The 22,544-nt window shown below is 44.5% G+C and overlaps 1 protein-coding gene across 2 annotated transcripts in view; it reads right to left on the bottom strand.

Annotated features, from left to right (window-relative positions):
* Positions 1 to 22,544, bottom strand: part of SLC22A23 (solute carrier family 22 member 23) — a 116,725-nt gene extending 94,181 nt beyond the window's left edge. The window contains exons 1-2 of one of the 2 annotated variants that reach the window (XM_086740273.1): positions 21,809 to 22,544; positions 4,967 to 5,070 (exon numbers count right to left, since the gene is read on the bottom strand). In XM_086740273.1, coding sequence (XP_086596399.1) covers positions 4,967 to 5,070; positions 21,809 to 22,333 — 629 coding nt within the window. In that variant the 5' untranslated portion in view covers positions 22,334 to 22,544. The remainder of the gene's footprint in view (positions 1 to 4,966; positions 5,071 to 21,808) is intronic. The other variant, XM_086740274.1, reaches the window with a different exon arrangement.

The raw sequence follows: 22,544 nt of genomic DNA, 5'->3' as shown, positions 1-22,544 counted from the left end.
ACATGCCTAGTGTTTATAATTCTCCTTTTTGCCCCTCTTCCTGTGCAAGGAGAATGGTACAAAGCACCAGAGCACAGGGCTATTTTTAAGCAAGAATTGGATCATTATGTGGAGATTTCCAAAATTTTTCAACGTGTCAACTCCCACAACTTTTCCAGTGGAACCGAGGATCCCTTTTAGTCAGCTCCATATGCCATTTCCACAAAGAATATACGAGCTTGCTTTTCGTAGGCAGCTTTCACAGACCCATTCAAAGTAGTCTGTCAGCTGCAAGCCAGCCATCAGGTTGAATGTCAGCACGATAAAGAGCATTTAAATCTCACATCTTAGTCCAATTCCACACACTGAAGCATTTCTATTCAATTATTTCAGCAGTTTGTTATCAGCAGCTGTAAAGTATGCTGTATATACGCATTCACGTTCAAAACTTTGGATTTTGCTTTACTGAAAATGGAACAAGATCAATGAAATATGGGGTGAAGGGCTGAAAAGGACACATGGTTATAATTTTTAACACTTTCGGGAACTAGAAGAGTGCACCAGTATGTATATCACTGTTCACACTTTTTCAAAGTCACACGTAAGAAGGCAATGTCATGGCTCCTTGCATGAGGACAGGTTCACCATTTTTTTCAGCTGTAGCATCGTCTGTGGGGCACTTCAAAGATTTAACTTGTTGGCATTAACCATTCAATGTTTTTAATGCCAAGGACATGGACCAGTTGGAGAAGGTCCAGAGGAGAGCCACAAAGATGATAAAAGTGCTGGAGCACCTCTCTTATGAGGACAGGCTGAGAGAGTTGGGGCTGTTCAGCCTGCAGAAGAGGAGGCTCCGGGGAGACCTGATAGCGGCCTTCCAGTACCTCAAGGGGGCCTACAAGAAAGATGGGGAGAGGCTGTTTAGTAGGGCCAGTTGCAATAAGACAAGGAGTAATGGTTTTAAAATAGTAGGGGGTAGATTTAGATTAGAAATTAGGAAAAAATTTTTTATGATGCAAGTTATAGAACACTGGAACAGGTTGCCCAGAAAGGTGGTGGAGGCCCCATCTCTGGAAACGTTCAAGGCCAGGCTGGATGAGGCTCTGAGCAACCTGACCTAGTCAGGGATGTCCCTGCTCCTTGCAGGGGGGTTGGACTAGATGACCTTTGAAGGTCCCTTCCAACCCTAACCATTCTATGATTCTAACTTGCGAACTGAAGACAGCAAGGTCAAAGCAGACTGCTCGTAGCCAACGTATGAACCCAGCCCACCAGAAGATGAGTTGCTGTTGAGCTGAGGGTGGGAACACAACATCATTGCCTCAGAGATACGTAAGGCACGGGGAACATGCTAGACACTGGGCAGTTACCTCTGTGTATGCTTCAGATTTTACATTTACAGAAAACAAAGCACTTGGGTAGAGAGGGGAAGTACCTCATATGAAACCTTGAATACAGAAAAAAAACCCCAAACAAACCACAACTATGAGCTTTGTGTTATCAGCGATCTGCACAGACTTTCGCAGCCGTGTTTTCGTAATCGCCAAGCTGTAATTCATACTAATGAGTATTTGTGGAAGTGTTTTGTAGATGAAAGGCATTAGGCAAACACTCAGAATTAGGAACTTAATTCTCATCACAAGCCTGACCTGCATTCCCTGATGTTGATTAAAAAAAGACCTCATGCTTAGCATGCATCAATTCCTTCCCCTCCTCTCACTCTCTTTACTCAAGGTTATCCATCATTAGGATGTAGTATTTCTTCTAATGTTATACAAGTTATGCAAATGAATGGTTGCTGCTAATGAAGAATCGGGAAATCTAAGACCCTGCTAGGCCTGCAAAAGCCAACTGAGGCCAGACAAACCCTCTGGTACGAGGCATCATCAGCACCTCCTCCCAGACAAAAAAAATGGTCTCCCTCCTCACCAAGGCATTCCTCAAGAATCGAAACCCCAGGGCATCTATCAGCCATATACTTGGTGATCCAGCAGTGTTTTGACAGGATGCTGTCTTAAAAAGAGTACAAAAAAAGGCTTTTATATGTAGACAGAGTTATCTGACTAATGGTACATGGAAATGCTTGTGAGAAATTAAACCATACACAATCTCCCTGGTAAAACAGCCCCGGGATGCTATCTGCTGCCATCCAAACTATTCCAGAGAGATTTCTGTGTGACAAAAGTCTCAGCCTACACTGCATACTATCATCTAGATCAAACGCTAAATGCTGCCTACACAGGTAAATAACTAGGGATACAAGCAACCCCAGGCTTTCAAAAAATCTGCAATCCCCACAGTGTGATATGCAGATGCATCAAAAAGATACACCTAACGTCAGCAGAGTCACACCACTGTTGGAAAGTGAATAGGTTTGAGGACAAGACCTGCTCTTCCCATGCTCCTACTCAGGTACCTTACCACCCTGAGAAGACCAAGCTTTGCTCTTGCTGCCGATCAAATTGCTCTTCCCATGCCATTCTTTGTAGGTTTTGCCACCTGAATGGGCACAAAGGCTCCATAAAGCACCAGAGCAGGTGCAAAGCAGGGGCAGTACTGGGCAACAAGAGGCAGAGACCTACTGTCTTGATGCTACATGAACACCAAGCCTGCCTGCTCCAGAGGAAGCCTCCCAGAGACCTCAACAGCCTCTGCCCAAGGCAGGTAAAACTGCCAGCAACGCTCTGCCTCTTGAACAAATAACTTATTCAGGCGCTGGACACAGTCGGTCTTCACACAGCTGAACATGTTTACAAACCTTCTTCTTACAGGTTTTCCACATGGAGCTATCCAAGCGTGCACAGCTACTGTATATTGAAGGGAAACCACTCATTTTACTTAGCAAACGACCTTAATACACTCTATGCTTTTGCCACATACAGCTTTAAAAGCTTTCTTTCAAAAATGAAAAGCAAAGCCCTAAAACCTAATGGTACAAGAAAAAAAAAAACAAAAACCCCAAAGCATCTTCTAATTATCTAAACTAGACGGTGGTACATAAGTAAAATGAAAACAGATTTTGAAAGTTTATAACTCTTTCATACATTCCTCTGTTTAACCTCCCCTGCTCTTGCTTGAGACTAACATCCTTTTTTTGTTCGTTTTCTTTTTTTTACAGGTACAATCCCCTTTGTATCTGTCTCTTCACACAACCCTCTGCTGTAGTGGAAACTCAAGTTGTGATAAATAAATAAGTTGTGATAAATAGCTAAGTAAATCCCATTTAAGCCTTCTTCTACCAGCCCAAAATGCTACTGCTAAATGACAAAAAGACTATCTAGCACAGAACCCCTGCGGGGTCAGTTACATCAGATAGCAAAGATGGAGACTGAAGAGGAGCATAAGAACTGGGTTTCGTGGCAGCAAACTTTGTCCTTTCTGGTCACTCATGAAAGGGCAAGGGGCTCACTCATCCCTCCAGCCACCAAGTTATCCTTTTTCTCCTTTGCACCACAGCTGGAAACCAGATTCTCCTTAAGCTCTCTTAAATTTACTTAAAAAAACCCACACCAAACCAAACCTAATTTTTACATCAGGGATATTTAATGCTGCATTAGCTCAGCTAAGCAGCTTGCAGAGGGGTCCAACAAGCGCACGTGGCAGCACAAAGCACACACTGGGGACAGAAATGGATGTAAGAGCAGGATGCTCCTTCTTTTGGTGGCAGAGAGCTATTAGATCTGCTTACTACAATTCTGACTTGAAGTCAGTGCCTTAGGCAACAAGTTGTACACTTATTTGTGACTTATTTGTCAATTATAGCAGTATTTCCCTAACTTGGGAACAAGCCTGCTTTCTCCACACTGATTCCTTTTTAGGAAAATCCAGCAAGATCCCTCATTCATTTCCCCACTACACTTTCTGTGTGCTGTCAGAGCCCTGTATTACTTCATTATTTTAATCCAATTCAACTGTATTTCATCATGTATGTTCCCTATTTCACTGAAAAGTCGTGATTCCTCACTTGCCTAAAAACTTTCAGCGACTATTCAAGAATTAAGATGTAATTTTCCTACAAACGCTTGAGCCAAATTACAGCACAGCTGCAGGGGGCCTTTTCTCTCCCAACTGACTGGTGAGTTGCTGAGGCTTCGTAAAATTTCCCTAGCAGGCAAGTCTTCTTCCTTTCCTGTTTCAATGAATGGCAAAAGAGTTAACTTGAGGCCACTGAAAGCATCAACATTGGCAACAGTGCTGGAAGCCACTGAAATGACTGGGACGGCATCGCAGAGCTATTGTTTCAGATGCTGCAAGTTTCCATTAAGTCATGCTTTTAATTTTCCCCCCCTCTTTTGCACTACAAGACTCTTTCTTTAAACAAAAGCTGAACTTTCAGAATAACTGAGGTATCCAATAATGTTTTCACTACTGCAATTTAAGGAATTGCATGCTATGCTTTTAAATTTGATACCCCAATATTAACCGTGCATAAGTCAGCAATTCCTTAACACTACATCGAAATGTTTCCTTAACAAGAACTTTAAAAATAGAACAATGGAAAGATTTGCAAAAAACAGCCTTCTACTCCCCAAAAGACACTGTGTAAGCATAAGATTGACATTACACTAGTCTTGTATTCAGTCAAATCAATGCCGTATCCAATTTCTTTTGGCCCTATCTCTCTGTTTAAAAAACAAACAAACAAAAAAAAAAACCCACAAAAACCAAACCCTAAACCAAAGGCTTCACATAATTAGAAAATACTTAATTCTCTACTAGCACTACAGCTGTAATAAATGGTGTCAGCGGGAAATAACTAAGTCAACCATCATATAGCTTATTTTTATTTAACCTTGATATAAATTACTCAGTTCAAACAATTAACACATGTTTTTAAACTGTTTATTCATCATGCTTCTTCCAGAATCTGAAAAATTGTTATGCAAAGGTTCCTCATGAAAACAAAGCAGAAGAAAATTGAAACAATATTCAATATTTTACGGTTATTTATTTATAGTTACATTGCATTAAAAGATTTTTCACTTACCAGTCGGCTATACATCCTGTTATTAAGTGGCCGAAGATTAATCCTACCAGTAGGGAGAATTTAGCAATGTGGACTTTCCAGGCGGAATCACAAACCAGATCCCACTGGAAGAAAAATAAAATAAGACAGATATACAAATAAATTAGTTATTCTCAGATGAGTTTAAACATACTAATGTCTGTGTAGAGCTTCTTCCAAATTTCAGTCCTAGTGTGAATGCATGGCAGTGGAAAGCTTTCCCCGTCAAGTCAAAACCTGGATCCCAAGAAGCAAATCAAAGACTTGTTTCCTTCAGTGAGTTTTATCAGGCACTTAATTATAAAATGACAATATCCAGCATTTAAGTCTTCCCGTCTCTAGGCCACATGAGTTTAGACATTGGCAGTACTGATGTAGCCAAGCATCTCACCATAGCAACCCCAGACACCTACTACCAGAGCGCTATGAAGCCCAAGGGCAGCGAGCCCGACAATTTAAGAGCAAGTTTTCCTATTGATCTCCTCAGGGCTGCTCGGAAACATGGGGAAAAGCAGCAGCTTGACCACAGATCTCTGATAGCCATTAGCTCCAGGCGCCCACGGACAAAGCCTGAAGAGACTTTTGCTTTCAGAAAAGCATCCTGGTTCCCCAGGCAGTGGAAGGGGATGAAGATTGACTAACACCATTGCTCGTCAGGCCAGATCTGAAAAGCCAGGGCCTGGCCTGAGGCCAGACAGGGCAGTCAGAGAGCCCAGCGCAACCATGCAACTCCTTGGGACAGCAGCTCCTTGGGACAGTTGAGCCTCCACAATAAAGCTATCCCTGACACTGAAATCGCCCTTTCTGTCCAAAGGAAGAGAAAATGGACCATTTCAGGGCCCCCCGCCATCAGTGCACTGCCTTATTCCCATGAGAAAGATGGGAACAGTACAGTTTCTGGTAAGGTTTCCCTAAACTCCAAGACATTTTCCTCTGAGGCATTAGACTGAGCCTCAGGGGAGCCAGGCTGCATCCGTGTCTTTAGCCCAACATTCTCATTGTCCTCAGATACGTAACTTAATCTCTCTTAGGTGTAAAGTGTCGATAGTACTATTATAGCCTTGAATAAATGTAGGAAGATATGTTTGTTCATGGTTTGCGAAGTGTTCAAATATTGACAGTAATGGGAGCCATGCATATTTCATGAAAAATAAGTACAGCTACCTTTGGAGAGTCAGATACTCCAGAACTGAAACTATGACGAATAAATGGCTGTTCGCGTGTAATGTCATAGTGGCAGCACTCCTGAAACTGAAGTTTCATGGCAAACAACTCAAAGTAAAATTTATGCAAATGATTTCAAAAAGTCAGATGCAACTTCAAAAGAAAGCTTCCCTCAGAAGAGTTCAATCAGGTGCGCTGCACTTTGAAACATTTCCATGACTTATGGCCCTTCCACAAGCAAGGCCCGCTCTGACTCAGCCCTCTGGTTCAACTTCACTCGAGATGTCCTCCCTACAATGTACCATCTCACCAGAAAGTATAGCACTTCTGTGGCCAAAAGAAACATGTCAGCTTTCAGGCTCAGGCTTTTTGTTTTAATTCAATGTATTTCTGAGTTCCTCACTGCACTGACTTGTAGAAGTTGGGACATATATGTGTCCGATCCTCCAACCTACAGACTGAAGGTACTAAGGAACCAAAAGCAAGTAGTATGAGCAAGTATTTTTTTCCACCAAATCGCTATGAACTATTTGCAGCAAACAGCTCAGCAAGGCAGTGAGAACTGCTCTCCAAAGATGTTTACTTTTTAGAAGTATTCAGCAAGTGGGAGAAATGCAATTCCTAATATTTGCAATTATAGAACCAACCTCCAGTTAACAAAGAAAAAATATCTGCTCAGACAAGCCGCAAAAAAAACAAAACAAACAAAAAAAAACAAATAAATTCAGGAGGTACATCTGAGCTCCAGGCAGGCTTTCAAATGCTCTGGGTTTATTTTCACAATCCAGAAGGTGTATATGCTGCTTAAAAATGAGAAATCATTTTTGTTTGTAGAGTACAAATTAAGTTTAATAAAAATAGTCATATTTATACGAGAACACTTTTTTAAAGCTAATCTCTTCGAGTTGTTAATTTCGAATTTTATTGCTGCCAGAGGAAGGGTGATGTCATCCAACTGCAAAAAGAAAAAGCAGATATCCCAGTGCCTTTTTCATTTCCACAGCTCAGTATCGCTAGTCAAAGACAGACAGCCCTTGCACGAGCCCCAGGCAGAGAATGTGCAGTACCAGATTACACGTAGGTAAAGGTTCATGGCTGGAAGAGCCAAAATCTCATGAAGGGCTGTTGTGAAACTTCAGGCCAGGACAACAGATGTCAAACCACTTTGGCACACTGGCACCCAGAGTAAAGAGTTTAAAAGCGGAAGAAAAGTCAATCTATCAGCAGATCCTTCACTGGTGCCTAAAACGCTCCCACTCCTTTTGATAACTTATCTGCAAGTCATCCTCTGTTTGTTTGTTTTTCGGGCTGTTGCCCAACTCCCCAGCTGCTCTGAAAATAAAAACATGTGTTTCCTCGCAAGCCCTGCATCGGGCCCTTTCCTGCCCTCGGTTAAGCGCTCGCTCTGCAAGCCAGCGTAAACCAGAGCAGATCCCCCGAGCTCACAAGGGCAGCCTAACGCGGGTGCGGACAGACACGGGCAGCCCCTGACCTCCCCCGGATCTCTCGCTCTCCAAAACCCTCAGAATTCGTAAACAGGGAAACAGTGAAATACTTCAACGGTTGCTTCAGCACAAGCTTTCAGAGAATCTGTCGCAACCCCAAGTTACTTGCTAGGTACTAAGGCCGCAAGCATACCCCAGCTTCTCCCCCAACAGCTATCACAAAACAGAGAAATGCTACACCACTGTGAAGCATTTATAAAAAAAAATAAAATAAAATAAAAATGGCAGGACAGTGGTGGGTGACAGCAGGGCATTTGACTCACAGAGAGATGGAAGAACAAGGAGAGGGCACAAAAGAAAAATGGATGCTGCAGTCAAAAGCAGACTCAGGTAACGATGACATTAATAGGACAACATACATATTTAATAGGTAGCGTATCGTCCCCACCCATCTTAACACAGCAGCAGAGCAAACCAGCAAGGCTTCGTCATGCTGAAAGCGCAGGAATTTTGTCAGAGACCTGCACTTCCCCCTTCCCTTCCCCATGGAAAAGCCAAAGGCAGAGGACTGCAGCCTCAGCTTTGAAGAACTGGAAATAAAGCAGGAACCATTAAATAGTGTCAACGCTGCCTCTCCCCTTACATACACCTGGGCTCGGCAGAGCGGAGCGTATTCGACACGCGCCCACATGGCACGGCTGTGCCCAGAGCCCTGACAGGTCCTGCCATAAGCGCTGGTAGTTTCATCCTGCGAACACGACACCCACATCTGCTCTGCAGAGGAAGGAGTGACAGGTCTCCCTGTCCCTGCAGAACAAAACACTGGGCTGGGCAGCGCTGATGACAGTTCAAGTGGCACTCCAAGTAAATCCGCACTAGATTGTTTTGGCTGGAGACTAGACAGTAATCCTCTGCTGCCTCTCGCAAAAGGTAGACTAATCTGTTAGAAGCTGAGACGCCGTTAAATCCTGTAACTGCTCTGGCCGAATCCCCTGGTGTCCCTCTTGGGGAAGGAAGGGTGCTGCTAAATTTACATTGCTCCCTGGGATTTCTCTTTGCGTCTCTGGGTTTTGTCTCTCTTTCTGCCCTCCATCCCTCCTCCCAGTGCAAGAGATCTGATAAAGTGATTTGCAATAGGGCTGTATTGTTATGCTGAAACAAAAACAACTGTATATAAAATACATTAGTGAACATGGAACATTTTAAAAACAAAAGCATTTTTTTAATAGCAATATAGAGAATTTGCCACCTATGCAGATATGCAATACATCGCAAATGCTTTTTTTCATGTTGCGACAGCATTTTTTTTTGTCCAAGCTTCAGAGGAGTCACACCTTCAGGATCCTAATGTTTAATTGATACCAGTGAGTCACCACCCCTGCTGTGAGTCACTACGCTTTACATCAAGATGGAGGGCGATGTGAAACATGAGATGCTCGGGAAGACATCTGGCAAAAGGTAAGGCACCCAGAAGTAACCGTCCTGTAACTTCTTTACAAGGGGTGAAAATCTGGACAGGGCTCATGCAGTGAGTTGGTATTTGCACCGAAATTACAAAAGTTGCATATGTAAAATCTGCTACACATTTATTACTACAAACACAAGTTGTCTCAATTAAGGGGTCCTGCCTTGAAAGCACTTGTCCTCCAGAGGCCATAACACTGGCATCTAAGCACACTGAATATCCATTGTAAAAAGGTCATAATAAGAAGCCTGCCAAGGATTTGGTTTGTTCTACCTTCACCCTGATTGCATGGAAAGAGTGCAAGGCAGACCCTTCTGTCCTAAGAAGAGCAAGGAGACACGACGAGCGATGCTCTGGTCCAGCACTTGCCAGAAGCCTGGCACAAAGAGCCTGCGAGAGGGGACCTGGACATGCACACCACCTCTCCACACCGTGGGTTTGCAGTCCGTTTCCACTGACTGATGTCCAGACCGCTGCTGAAAGACCCTTCCCCAAACAGCCAGCAGGCAGACCATGGCCCTGCTCCAACTGCTCTCTGCATTGCTTTCAGTGCAAGGAGACCAGAGGGTTCCTGTCTTGGAAGACCCTAAGTCAGGCATGAAGCTGCGCCCTCGGTGCTTCCCTGGCCTGGGCTTTGCAGGCTCTGTCCTGAGGCACAAAATATGCCCCCCCACACAGACTCTTGACACCTGGAGAAAAGGTTCTGCTCCGGGAGCCCCAGCCTCTAAATATCACTTATGCCACAGCTTACTGTGGCAGCACCAAATCCACAAGCTCCCCTGCATGGTAGGGGGCAATTTTAAGACTAGTAAATGAGAATAAAAATCTGTCATTTATCACTGAGGTCTGTGTCTGTTTGCTCACTTCTTTCTTTGTTCCTCTCCTTCCTGCTTCATCTTTTTATAATCAACCCCTGTCAATTTTCCCTGCACAGCACTAGAATCCATCTTCTATATAAATACCTCATCTAGTAAGAGTTTAGATTTATGGTGCCTTCAGATTCTCTTAAAGTGTTTTTTTTTTAAAAAAAAAAAAACAAACCATACGGTGAACCCCAAAGTTGTTTTTAAAAATAATAATTAAAAAATTTTAAAAATTATGCTTTTCATACAATATGTAACAAAGACCAAGACAGTCTCCATGTATTTATTCCTGGAATAAAAACCCCAGGATCAAGCACTAAATAAAAAAAAAAAAATTAAAAAATTTAGAAGTCCGTACTTCTACCCTAATATACCTACCACTAATGCCTTTTCCCAGTACTAAACTATCCAAGTAGCACTCAGTTACAGCCAGAGGAGACCACTATATCAAGATTTTCCTCCAGGCTGTACAGGACAATGCTTCTCTCCTCCCCTTCTCAAACCCCAGCCAAAGATGACACTCTGGCTGCATTTTTAATGTTAAAGAAAACACACAAGTTCCAGATAAATGTCATGACGCTCAACTTTACAGAAAATAACTGTGCAGTTAAACCACTGTCAAGAGGTTACAGGAGAGGCCTCCCAGAGGGATGTACCAGCCCAAGCTGGGAAGGTTTTACTGCCACATGACCACCGCTCAGGTGTCCCCTGTCCTCTCAGCCATGGCAACAACAAAGCATTTAAACTATTTAACCTTCAAGGTTCAGGGTAAGGATGTCTCTCCATTGAGATCATAGCTGGGCAAAGCACTCCCTTATCTGTATTTTAAGTGTCAATAAAGTCTTCTTGAGAACACTTGGCATTTTTTTGACCACCAGTACAACCAGCTGGGCCAATGTTGCAGAATGGGGACATTAAGAACAGGGAAAAAAAATAAACCAAATAATCCTGGAAGACTTGAGAAGAAGGTATAAAAATGAATTATTTCCTCTTGCTTTGAACAGCCACGTTCAAAACCAAACATCTCCAAACTACATCTTTCCTTATGTTATCAGACACAGCTAGACTTACCTGGAGAACAGAAGAGTAATTAAAAAAAAATCCCCCACACAAGAAAAACAGGTATTGAAAGATTTTGCTGTTTGTGTTCTTTGAACAGCAACTCAAAGAAGTCTACATCACCTACACTGGAATGCCCCAACCCACCACACAGTCAACACCCAACTTTTAAGCTACTTCCTCTCTATATGATGGTAGACCTCCAAGTGCCAAGTACATCTAACTTTCTTCAGTGGTATCATAAGTGGATGCTTTCGCTGAAAAATCTTCAGCCACTGCTTGAGTGCTTAGGATCTCTTACAGATAAATCCTTCTAATAAACAAATGTTTAAATGAGCAAGTACACACTGGTATTTTGAGAGGTTTATAACCATCCAAGTTTGCAAGAACTTTCAGTCAGGTAGCAAAGAAGATACTGTTGGTACCAGAGTTATCACCTTTTGCCCAACATCTGCCTCTCTCCCGTTCCCAAGAAACGTGGGGTTCCTATTCCCATACACTGGAAATTGCTGACTCAACAGATGCGAAGGTTTTGCTCAGCTTCTCATCAGATTAATTTTTCCCACAGTGGGAACAACACTTTCTGCACTTTTCATTCTTGGAAGCCAGTAAACCATTTCTGACCACAGTAGACAGCTGGCAGGAAAAGGTGCAGCCTGGGAAGGTCACTCATGAACTGTGAACACAAGGTCACATACACAGAAACTGTCAGGTTGCTTTAACCACAGACGTGACTGCCTGGGCAATGTACCATTTGAAAAATAAAGCAAAGAAACTACTTTTGATTAATACCACAAAGCTGAAGGTTCTGGGGACACGGGGAGGGAGTGGAGTGGGGAAGAGAGATAGAGGAGAGGGCGCGTGAGCCAGAGGACATGTGCTTCGCTGTCTTCCAAGAAAGATATAATTAGATCGTGCAGCATTGTATGAAAGCAATTTCATGTACCTATGAAAACAGTTTCCATCCCTGCAAAACAGTACAGAACTGCACAATCATGGACTTCACAAATTTCTCTAATGGTTTCTGAAGTTTAACATACTTGAAGTTGCTGAAATACATCCTTCAAAACCACATTTTCAGATGTGCAGGACTTAGCTGTGAAATTTCCACATTAATTTTTGAAGTGTATCTTCTTTAAGTCTGGTATTTCAGCCCTAAAAAGAAAGCATCCAGGCTTGGCGTCATGCTGCCACATATCACGTGCATGAACACCGATACACAAAATGGCACTTCCTCTTGGTTTGCAAACTCAACTCCATGGTGAGGATGGGACACCTTAGGCACAGGTTGTGTCAAGCTGCTTGCAACTGGAGAGGCAGAAATACACTGCCTCCCGTATTCATTACTTCAGGGTAACTAAGTCTGTCCCCGCTACGCCCTGTGGGGAGATGCTGTCCCACTCACACCCAGTATGTGCATGGCCCCATTCCCCACCAGCAGCAGGAAGGTGATGCTGAGACCAGGTGCATTTCTGTAGCATCTCATGCCTGCACCTGCTGAAGCGGTGCCGCGCTGCCAGTTGAGCTGCACCACACACATCCGCGTGCCCCATGTCGTGTCTAATGCCTTTCAGTCACTGCTCACCTGCAAGAGCCATCTTCCCAGCGTGGCGAGGTGGCTCAAGCAACACTGCAATCACAAAACAAGCCCAAAGCTTCCAATATGCAAGAGGACACATGCCAACTTCTTTTTACAGCCATTAAATTGGAAAAGACTTCAAATTGAATGCTCTGTACTAAATTATTCCTAGTCTACATCACAAGCAAAAAAGACCCTCCAAACCATCCATCAGGCCCATCAGTGGAGTCTCAAGATAATGAGATGCCACACGAAACACTGCAAAACTAGAAAAGTTTAATCTACTCTTCAACTTTCCACTTTCATCAGGAGCAATTAGCTCTTCTGTTCCCAACCTTGCTCTCATCACAGATCTGTTTTTTCCCCATGGGGAGAAGGAAGAAGGAAGTTTGCTAAGTAAATAATCATCACTAATATGCTAACAATTAAAATATGATTTGTTAATCATATGAAAGTCTTCTGAATACTCAACATGATTAAATCAATTTTAGTAGCATCCATATACCACCCCCTTCTCCATCACTACTTCTTTTATTTGCAGTAGTGGGAGTTCCCTTTATATTCTGAGGCATTTTGATCTTCCCCAGCCTTCACCCTCCCCAGATTAGTCAACTAACTTGTTTCTCAGCTGATGTGACCCGCTTCGCTTTTTCCAACTCCATAATGTCATCTAACATCAAAGAGTTGGGAGACACAAAATCTTGCTTGCAGCTTTCATGAACAACAGATTTGTAACTTTCCAGAGAGCAGGTTCAGAATATTTCCATCTCTCTTTTACATCTCTGGGCTGTAATTTACCTTTTCTACATGTATTCTGACATCATTAGGAGACACCGTCACAAAACTGACTAACCTTAAACTTATGCTTTGCTTTGAGACCCAGAGCTGTTTGCATCCCTCCAGCTGTATGAAGAGACCAGAAGCAAGAATGCTTATCACTAAGACTGACTGAGACACACACAGAAAAACAGTTTTTGAGTGCCACCCTTCAGTTTTCAACTGACAACCACCTTTATTCTGACCAAGGTACGTGCTTGCTTGGGAGTAGCTTTGTGACGAAACTAAATAAAAAGTTAAACTTTCAAATGGATATTTAGAACAGGTCTAGGCACTGTAAATAGAAGCCATGTGCAAGAGAAGTCCAACATTTTGGTTAAATATTAACATTTGCTATTATCTGATTATTGAAAAGAAGTTAACACTTTGAGGACTGGTATTTTTCAGGCTGCCAAAACCATGCGAGTGTAAAACGTACTGCATGTATGCAGCCTGGAGAGGGCTGACATGGGAAAACCTAATTTCCTCTCTTATTGGGCCTTTGTAAGAATTGAGAGGAAAAAAAAAAAATCTTGAAAATGTCAAGTATGGCATAAAAACTCTGAAACAAAGAAGGGGGAAGGAGAGGACAAGAGGAGGAAGCCATTTCTCTTGAGAAACACTTGCTCAAATCACCGTAGATGAAAAGATCAGACACCTTAATTTTGACACGCAATTATCGCTGCCATGACCCTGCCCTCTCAGCATTTGAGGACTACAGCTGTTATTATTCAGGCAAGAAGAGAAGGAGAGGGACAGGGGAAACAAAGAGGGTCTGGTATAAATTTAGACTTGAATAAATATTAAGGGGAAGGAAGAAAGGAGAAAAATATTCCGCTTTTTTTACAAATCAAAGTAAGAAACTGGTCTGTCGAGCTTGTATTGCTCATGCAGACAATGCTTTACATAGCCCCAGGAGAGAGAGCAGGGGAAAAGGTCTTACGGTTTAATTTACATTCACCATCCTTAAACAATATTTGTAGGGTGGTCATTGCAACACTGTCTACACACTCGTGAACTTTGGTCTGGAGGCCAGGAGGAGACCGGGCAACTCTAGAGCACTGCGAAGTAACAGGGAGACGGTACTTGCACCAAAATGAATTCCTCCACAACTGTCTGAAGCCAAAAACCTTTTCCAGGGAACCAGACCACACTGCTCTGAAAACAGTGTGCAGGGGTAACTATAAATCACACACTGCCGTACAAGGCGAACGTACTGCTCCCCTGCATCTCACAACTAGCATTCCTGATTCTCCCAACTTTGCTACTCGCGGATCTAAACAGGCATTCCAGAAAGAAGTATCAGGATATATTCACTTATTTAGTCTTCTGTTCTCGTGTTTGAGTAGGACAACCGGCATCTCCCCCGACATGGAAACAGGCACAGACCTGCTGCACGGTCCCAGCAGGTATAACACGGCACGAATTGGTGGGTGCGACTCAACACGCACGTTAATTGTTGCTGCCTGCTGGGTTTTATGGGCCAGTGGCACGGCTGATTGTGCTGCGCCCGCACTGGGCACGTGTCAGGGCTGCTCCGGTACTGCGCCGAGCAGTTAGCAGGTACTGACACTGGTTTTGCCTGGATACCTTGGCAACACGCCCCAATGACATGTTCTGGAAGGGGCTTGAACCTCCTTCTTCAGGCCCCTTCCTTCCCCCTTAACTTTAAAAGGGAATTCAGAGTGCACACACAAGTCACCTGCTGTCAAAAGTCAACTGGAAAAAGAATAAAAAAAATAAATTACGTTATGAGAGCCAAGCACACATTTCAGAGTTGAGGTGACGAGGGCCCGAGAGAAGCAGCTTTGAGGGAATTCAGCGTTAAGAACTGAAAATTCAGCACTGCTGCAAAGCTGCAGCATCTTCCTGTGACAGGGTCCTCTGATCTTCTATGCATCATCTACAGCAAACCCCACTCCCTTCCCGTACAGCAAGATCTCAGCCTAATTAATCCCACAGTTACTCCTGGGTAACCCAGCACTGGCCGGGCTGGGCTGCGCTGCGGAAGTGCGGGAGGAGGAAGGAGCACGAAAGGGAGTGACCGAGAGCAACTGTCCGAAGCAGAGATACTAGGTAGCGAGGAGGGGAAACCAGGCGAAAACTAATAGGCTGACAAGGAAAACAAAAGACATGGTACACAAAAGCACTGGATCCCTTTCAGCATTTTCTAAATTTAGCAGTCCTCTAGAATTCATTTGGAAAGCTTTAATTAAAGACTTTGCACCGTTAGTATGGTCAAAAGTTAAGGAAAACTCAAAGTCTTGTGCTATTCCAGTTGTTATTTCCTTAAAAAATGAACACCTTCATGTTCAGCTGGCCTGTAATCCTCATCTCAATGTTACCTTCAGAACTGCATCCAAATTATATGCCTTCTTACGTGCCAGTTCCTCCTCTTTATCAAACACTTTAAGAAAAACATGAGGTCATCTTTTACAATCGCACTCTGGTAGTCAGAGTAAGAAGAGGTAAAACTGCTACAGCACTTCAGAAATCTGGTTTTAGACTGCCTTAGCAGCTGGTAAACACACACCGTAGCCTACAACTCCTGCCACGGCATGGGCAGGGTCAATATATTTAAACTAAATGACAGAGATACAGGATGTATTAGGGAGTGGAAACAAAAGCAAACAAAACCCCAACCATTTCAAACATCACGTCCATCCAGGAAAAAAAAAAAAAAAAAGCATTTTTTTTGACATACACACAGAACATGAGGAATAAGAAAGGCTCAACAGCAAGTCCAGGAAAGCTGAGAACGACTTTAAGATATTCTAATACGGAACCACCTCCTTGAAGGATTACTGTTAGTTCTACCAGCGCTACAAGCTGTTCATGGTAGGTTTAAATCAGATACCTATATCTGAGATGCCTTATCTTAAGGGTGATAATAAACATTAACTCCATGTACGTTCCCTCTAGCAAAAAAAAAATCCATACCAGATAGAGAACCTAAAACTACCCGAGTTCTGATGCCAGTATCTGTCTTAACCCAGTCTCTGTTTTCTAGACCAATTGCTTTAAAATGTTTTGGCCCGTACATAGCCTCCCTAAATAAATAAAAACAGTATTTAGGCTCACTAAGCAAGTATTTGTAGTCTGGTGATATCATCATACTTGGTTATCTCAAAGGTCAACATCAGGTAATCTGCTGTTCGCAGGCAGAGGACAGGTCTGCACCACTGGGAAACAGCAGGTACTGCTCCTGACACGGCCATCCCCTTCCTTCACAGTGCCCAGCCGAAACTTGCCCCAGTATTTCAGGGTGTTGTTCACCAGCACCCTGATAACCAGGAGACTCCATCACCACGTTCAGTGTGTACGGGCAGGCCCCGAAGCAGCTGCAGCAGGACAGGCCGTCAGCTCCCCTTGCTCCCTCCTGAACAAGCTGATTTCTCAAGCCTGTGAGCACTCAGACCGGCAACCACTAACTCTTTATCAGCTAACTCACAGAGCAAAGGGGGGGGGGGAAATGGGATCTCTCCCATAGCTGAGGAAGCCATAAAAAAAAAAAAAAAGCCTCTGACCACAGGGACTTGTTGACCCCTTCAGCACCCATCAGGAGCAGAGAGAGTCATTTCAAAGCTTTGTGCGAAAGAAATTTAGAAGAGCCTTTCTGGCTACTGCAAATACCTGCCTCACAGGTCCCTATGCCCCCTTCTATCTGTAGATGGAAAGCAAGGGCACAGGCAATAGACTAGCTTTGATCTCGCCACTTCTGACCCAACTACCGCACTGGGTACAATAACTCGAGGTTTTAATGGATTTGGGACTAAGTAGAAGTCAGTCAGCCAGGAACCAACACTGACAAGACAAATTGTGGCAGTTGCAGGAAAAAAAAAAAAAAAAAAAAAAAAAAAAAAGAGAAGCATCAGCATTTCTGAAGTCTCTTTGCAGAGACCAGCCAACTGGAAGATACGCAGAAGTGAACGAGCAACCTCCTCCCATCTGTGCCTGGAAAGGGTGGCACAGCTCATATTTTGGGAAGGACTTTGCCAGAGTGACCCCTTTCGAATTAATTAACAACTATACTCTGAAAATCCAATTGAAATGCACACCTATCCCCTACTCCAAGAAATATCATCCTACAAGCAGTGCCAAATTTATCATCACTGGTACCACACACGGATTCATCCGTTGTACCATTTTTGGCTACGTGCAGATACCTGCAATAATCCCATGAGACAATATCACTGTCTAGCACACACCTCACCACACAGAGCCATTTCCCTTCATTCCCTAGCAGAAAACCCAGGAAAAAAAGATAATAATTAAAAAAGCTGCATTTAAAGGGAGTTTTCTACCAGGTTAGCAAATTTAATCAGCTGAAGACATGTGCAAAGAAATGCCAGAACTGCCATAAAAGTAAGGGAAAGAAAGGCTAGTAGGACACAGACTACTTTCGGGGCAAAGAGCATCACATTCCAGCCTGAACCAATCCAAGTTCAGGCCAAGGCCGCACTGCTCGGTGCTGGCTACATGGCAGCACTGCCCCCAGACCATTTGGCTCTCCTGAATGAAGCTCCGCTTTTTTTTGGAGGGGACAATTTGCTAGAGGCTTAGCCAAATTGGCACAAGAACAATTGAACCAGTGGCAGATAGGTAAAATGATGGCATGTTACTGGGGGGGGGGGGAAGATGATTCAACCCAAATCAAGTGGGAAGTTGAGAGCCAAGAGAACAGCATTGCAGCAAAACAAGGCATCTGGAGCAGGAAAGCAGCCATAACAGGAATTCCCTCGTGACTAGACATGAAATATTATTACATAATTGCTCTGGGTGATTAAAACACAGCCTTCAACTAACCACTTCCCTCCACGCCACCCCCAAGAGGTGGAACGATCTGGAACACTGCGGGTGCGTATGGAGGGATGCTGTGCCATCAACCGCAATTTAATCAAGCCTCAGTCCTTGCCCATCGTCAGCTTTTGGTGTCCATTATACAAATTAGCATTCAGAACAACAAACAACCCCACCATGTAATGTGATCGAATGCAGCAGACAGGTCATCCTAGTAACGCAGGGAAAAACAACCACCACCACTCCTGTAACCAAGAGCTTCCGTGAAGACTTTGCTCCAAGATTACAGCTGGCTTTGCAGATGATCAGAAGATCCAGGCACTAAAGAACTTCACGAGAGAGTTAGAAAAGTCCCTGCTGAGTAATCACTCCAACTTCCTGCTAGGCTTCACGGCTGCCTATGTTTAGTTGTCATTATGTTGCCTACTGCGTTAACGCTAATAATTTAACAGAAGCATCACTTAGCAAATGGGTAAAAAAAATGAGACTTCAGGTTTCCTTATGGCAAAAAAGGATAGCATTTCTCAGCATTCGTCCTTGGGACAGTGGTGAGATACGTGGATCATTTGAAAGACAGATTTTTTTTTTTTTTTTTTTTTAGTACCAGCCTTTTGCCAAAAGGCTAGTTCAGGATACATCTCTCAAACAATGCACGTGTGCTTTTTATAGTGGCGTGATCATTGTGATGTTGTGATAAAGAATAAATGAAAATCCTCAAAGAAGCACTTAGCAGTGAAAAAGCCTTACAAGTGAACTGCCCTAAAGGAAGATATTTATGTACAAATGAAGCTAAAGCCCAAGATTTATGTACCAAGTCAGGACATTAGCTCAGATGGGTGATTTAATATGGCCACTGGAATCCCTGTGGTTAAATTATGCATCTGACCTCTTCACTGTATGTATTTCAACAGCATTAAATAATGAGCAGCACGTCCTTTATTACCATTTCCAGTTCCAATGACTGGCAGCACTATAAAAAGCACTGTTCCCAGTGACTCTGTCAAGGAGGTCAGGGTAGTGGCAGCGCCTAGCGCGGCAATGCCCCTCTTCAAGGAAGGCGCAAGGCCACCCCTGGCTCCAGCAAAGACACAAAGAGAAGTGGGGCCAAGCAAAGCACAGAGCTGGGCTGGAAACTGCAAGATCTCCGCTCCATCCATCCCAATCGTGACGCAGGCTAGGAGAAAACGGGCACCAGGGAAGGGAGAGCTGAGAAAGCAGAGACAGAGAGACAACATCTGATGAAGGGAACGGTTAGAAGAGGCGCTACGGAGACAGCGAGATGTAACGTAGTTTAAAGACAGCTATCTGCTCCCGAGGAACGGGGGACAGTGACGTCTCGCGCATGGACATCAACAAAAGGCAAGAGCAGGAAATAGGCTTTGCGCTAAATAACAACAACTGTTTCACCATTTCTGAAGACAAGGCAGCAATGGAACATCCAGCAGCTATCAGCTTGGACCGCTGAAGAGAACAAGGGGATTTACTGGCCAAACAAAAGTGCATTTTTTATTAATACACTTTGGCTCTCTTCATGATATTTCAATATAACCCCTGGCTACTACACAGATGAGCACACATTAGACTAAGATTTAATAAAACTCTATTTAGAAAGATGGGAACATTGCATAATACACCACAGAAACAAATGTATTTTTGAGGGGAGTTAAGGGAGATCTGAACATCCAGTCTTCCGAATTCATCCAGGACAGCTCTTTTTCACAAAGGACGGTGGGATGCACGTAAGAGGAGTCAGCAGTTACAAGGATCGCTCCCACAGCATCAGAGCTCCTGCTGGTTTATAAGAAAGGAAGTCCAAATTACGCTACACTGATGTTCTGCCTGGGTTTTTCCTCTCTTTCTTCATTAGGATAAAAAGAGACAGTACACCCATCTGGAAAACCCCCAAAACAAAACCAAAGCACAAACTAAAGAGGAATCCTGACCCTGAGAAAACAACCTAATTATAATTACAAGGGATTACAAATCAAAGTGAAAAAGCTGCCAAGTTTTTGGAAGCAAACATACAACATACAACAAAAATAAAAGCTCCACACTGGAAACACCCATAGTCTCAAAAGATGATTACTATTCTTTCTAATAGAAAACAAGACAGCAGGGACCACAGATGTTTATTTATCCCTTCAAATTGATCTGCCCTTTACCACAAGTTCTTCCAAAGAACACTTTTAAAATTGTTTTTAAAGAAGCATGCAAGATAGCAAAATAACTCTCCCTCAACCTTTCGTGGTCAACTTGATGACGACCTTCAAAAGAGTCAAACATTTAAAAAAAAATTTTTTTACAGTTTACACTAAAAATAAATAATTAAAGATTTTTTTTTTTTCATGCTTAAGCACCAGTGTTAAACCCTAAAACATATGAATAGCTCAGTTTCTGGTTATAAACAGAAGAAGATCTGCCTCTTTTAAATGTCAAATTTCATTATGCACTTCTACATCACAAACCATTCAAGTCCACCATGTGCCTGTGTTTTTCTCACAAAAGGAGTGTAGCTGGGTTACTTTTTTTTTTTTTTTCTTTAAAATTCATTCTGGGTTCAAGGTTTTCAGGAATTTGTTTTACCTGCTTTTTCCCTGCTGTGCATGCTTTCAAGGGACACAGAGAAACTGAAATGATTTGCAGTGACTAACACGAACGTGTGCCGGCACAATCATGCCAGTCATCTGATTATTGCTGCGTTTCCTTCTCCCAACTAAGATAAGTGCAGTTAATCCAAAACAGCACTCCCAGGCAGGAAATAATTTTTGCTGATCTTGGGAGGGGGGGGGTGCCTTGAGATTAAGGGAACTACTTTTCTGGTGTAAGAGTTTCATTTTACATTTCCAAAAGCTCCAGTTGCCTGTTCCAACGAGGCCCATCCAGAGGCAGCAGAGCTTTCGCAGGCCCAGTACCATTAACAAGCAGAAGCTTCCAGGTGAAAAGGTGAGGCGGGTTTTTTTGCACATGCTACTCAGCAAACATGAAGTAAGAGTGGAAAGCGGCACAGCTCTCCTCGCTAGAAATTTTCCACCTTGGCCATTACGTTAGGAAACACAAAACAGAGCAGCATGCACTTTCTGGAGTACAGCAACTTACGTGAGATATTTCTTTTTTTTATTGCTGCGCAAAACAGTTATCAAGGGAGTAAGTTGGAAACAAGAGGAATTTGGCAGAACTTCGTCTGGTTTTCCTCCCAACAGTGACCACCTCACCAGCTTCCCCCAAAACAACCCGGTTTTTAGTTCCTTTAGTACACTCACCCAAAAGACGACCGATATCACAATCGGCACCTTCTCCACGACCTCGTTCTCCACACTCGCTGGTGACACTCGCCCGCGCAGTGCTTTCCCACAGACACCCGTGTCCCAAGACGGCAAGACAGCTGCCATTGCCGGGATTCCCAAAAAGCCGCTGAGGATCCCGTTTCAGGACACAACTTCAGTGCCGCAACCGGGGCCCAGGCACAAACCCACAACAGGGACACCCAGAGAGGGGAAAAGGGTTAGGGGGATGCGGGATTTATTCCTGGTGGGAGGGTAACCAGGCACAGATGCGTGTCCAGCTGCTCCCCTTGTCTCGGGGAGAAGGTGAGGGGGGCGGTGAGGGCCGGAGGGGGGAAACCGCCTTTCTCACCTTGCTGACGACGTTTTGGACGAGGCCGGCTCTGATGCGGTAGTGCCACTCATGGCAGTCACACTCGCTGGCGTTGCCCCCCGGGGGGGTGGGCAGCCCGGGCGGGGGGAAGAAGCTGCCGTTGCCGCTGCGGTTGGCGTGGCCCGGCGCCAGCGACCGGCTCCAGTTCCCCTGCCCATCCGATTCCCGGCACCAAAAGTCGGGCTGGTCCAGGAGGAAGGAGTCCGAGAACTTGCTGAAGCCGATGAAGAGGGCCGGCACCCAGGTGAGCAGCACCAGGGTCCGTTGGTACCCACCGCCCAGCCCCCCGAGGAAGGGCAGCACCGAACCGTCGTAGTCGAGGAGCAGGGGGCTGCAGGCGGCGGCGGGGGGAGGCGGCGGCACCGGTACCGCCTGGATCTCGGCCCCGGCGGCGTTTGCGGGGGGCGGCCCCGGAGGAGGGGAAGCGACCCCCGGCACCGAGCCGTTTTCCTCCGGCAGCGGCCGGCCCCCGCCGCCCGCTTCACGGCGCCGGTCTATCGCCATCCAGTCACCCGGGGGCCTCACATGGAGGGGGGGCTGGGGCAGCCCCGGCTCCCTCCCCAGTCCGTCCTTCCCTCCCTCTCCTCCACGCACCTCGCAACGTAATATATTGCACACACGCTCCCAGCCGGAGACGGATGGGGGAGGGAGGAAGGAAAGGGATGAAGGAAGGGGGAGGCACGGAGCGAGCCCCTCGCTCCCCTCCTCACCCGCA

The sequence above is a fragment of the Chlamydotis macqueenii genome, chromosome 2 (assembly GCF_036417535.1).
Source record: "Chlamydotis macqueenii isolate bChlMac1 chromosome 2, bChlMac1.mat, whole genome shotgun sequence".
Lineage (NCBI taxonomy): Eukaryota > Metazoa > Chordata > Aves > Otidiformes > Otididae > Chlamydotis > Chlamydotis macqueenii.
The sequence above is the reverse complement of the archived record's forward strand: the minus strand, read 5'-3'. Positions and strand labels throughout refer to the sequence as shown.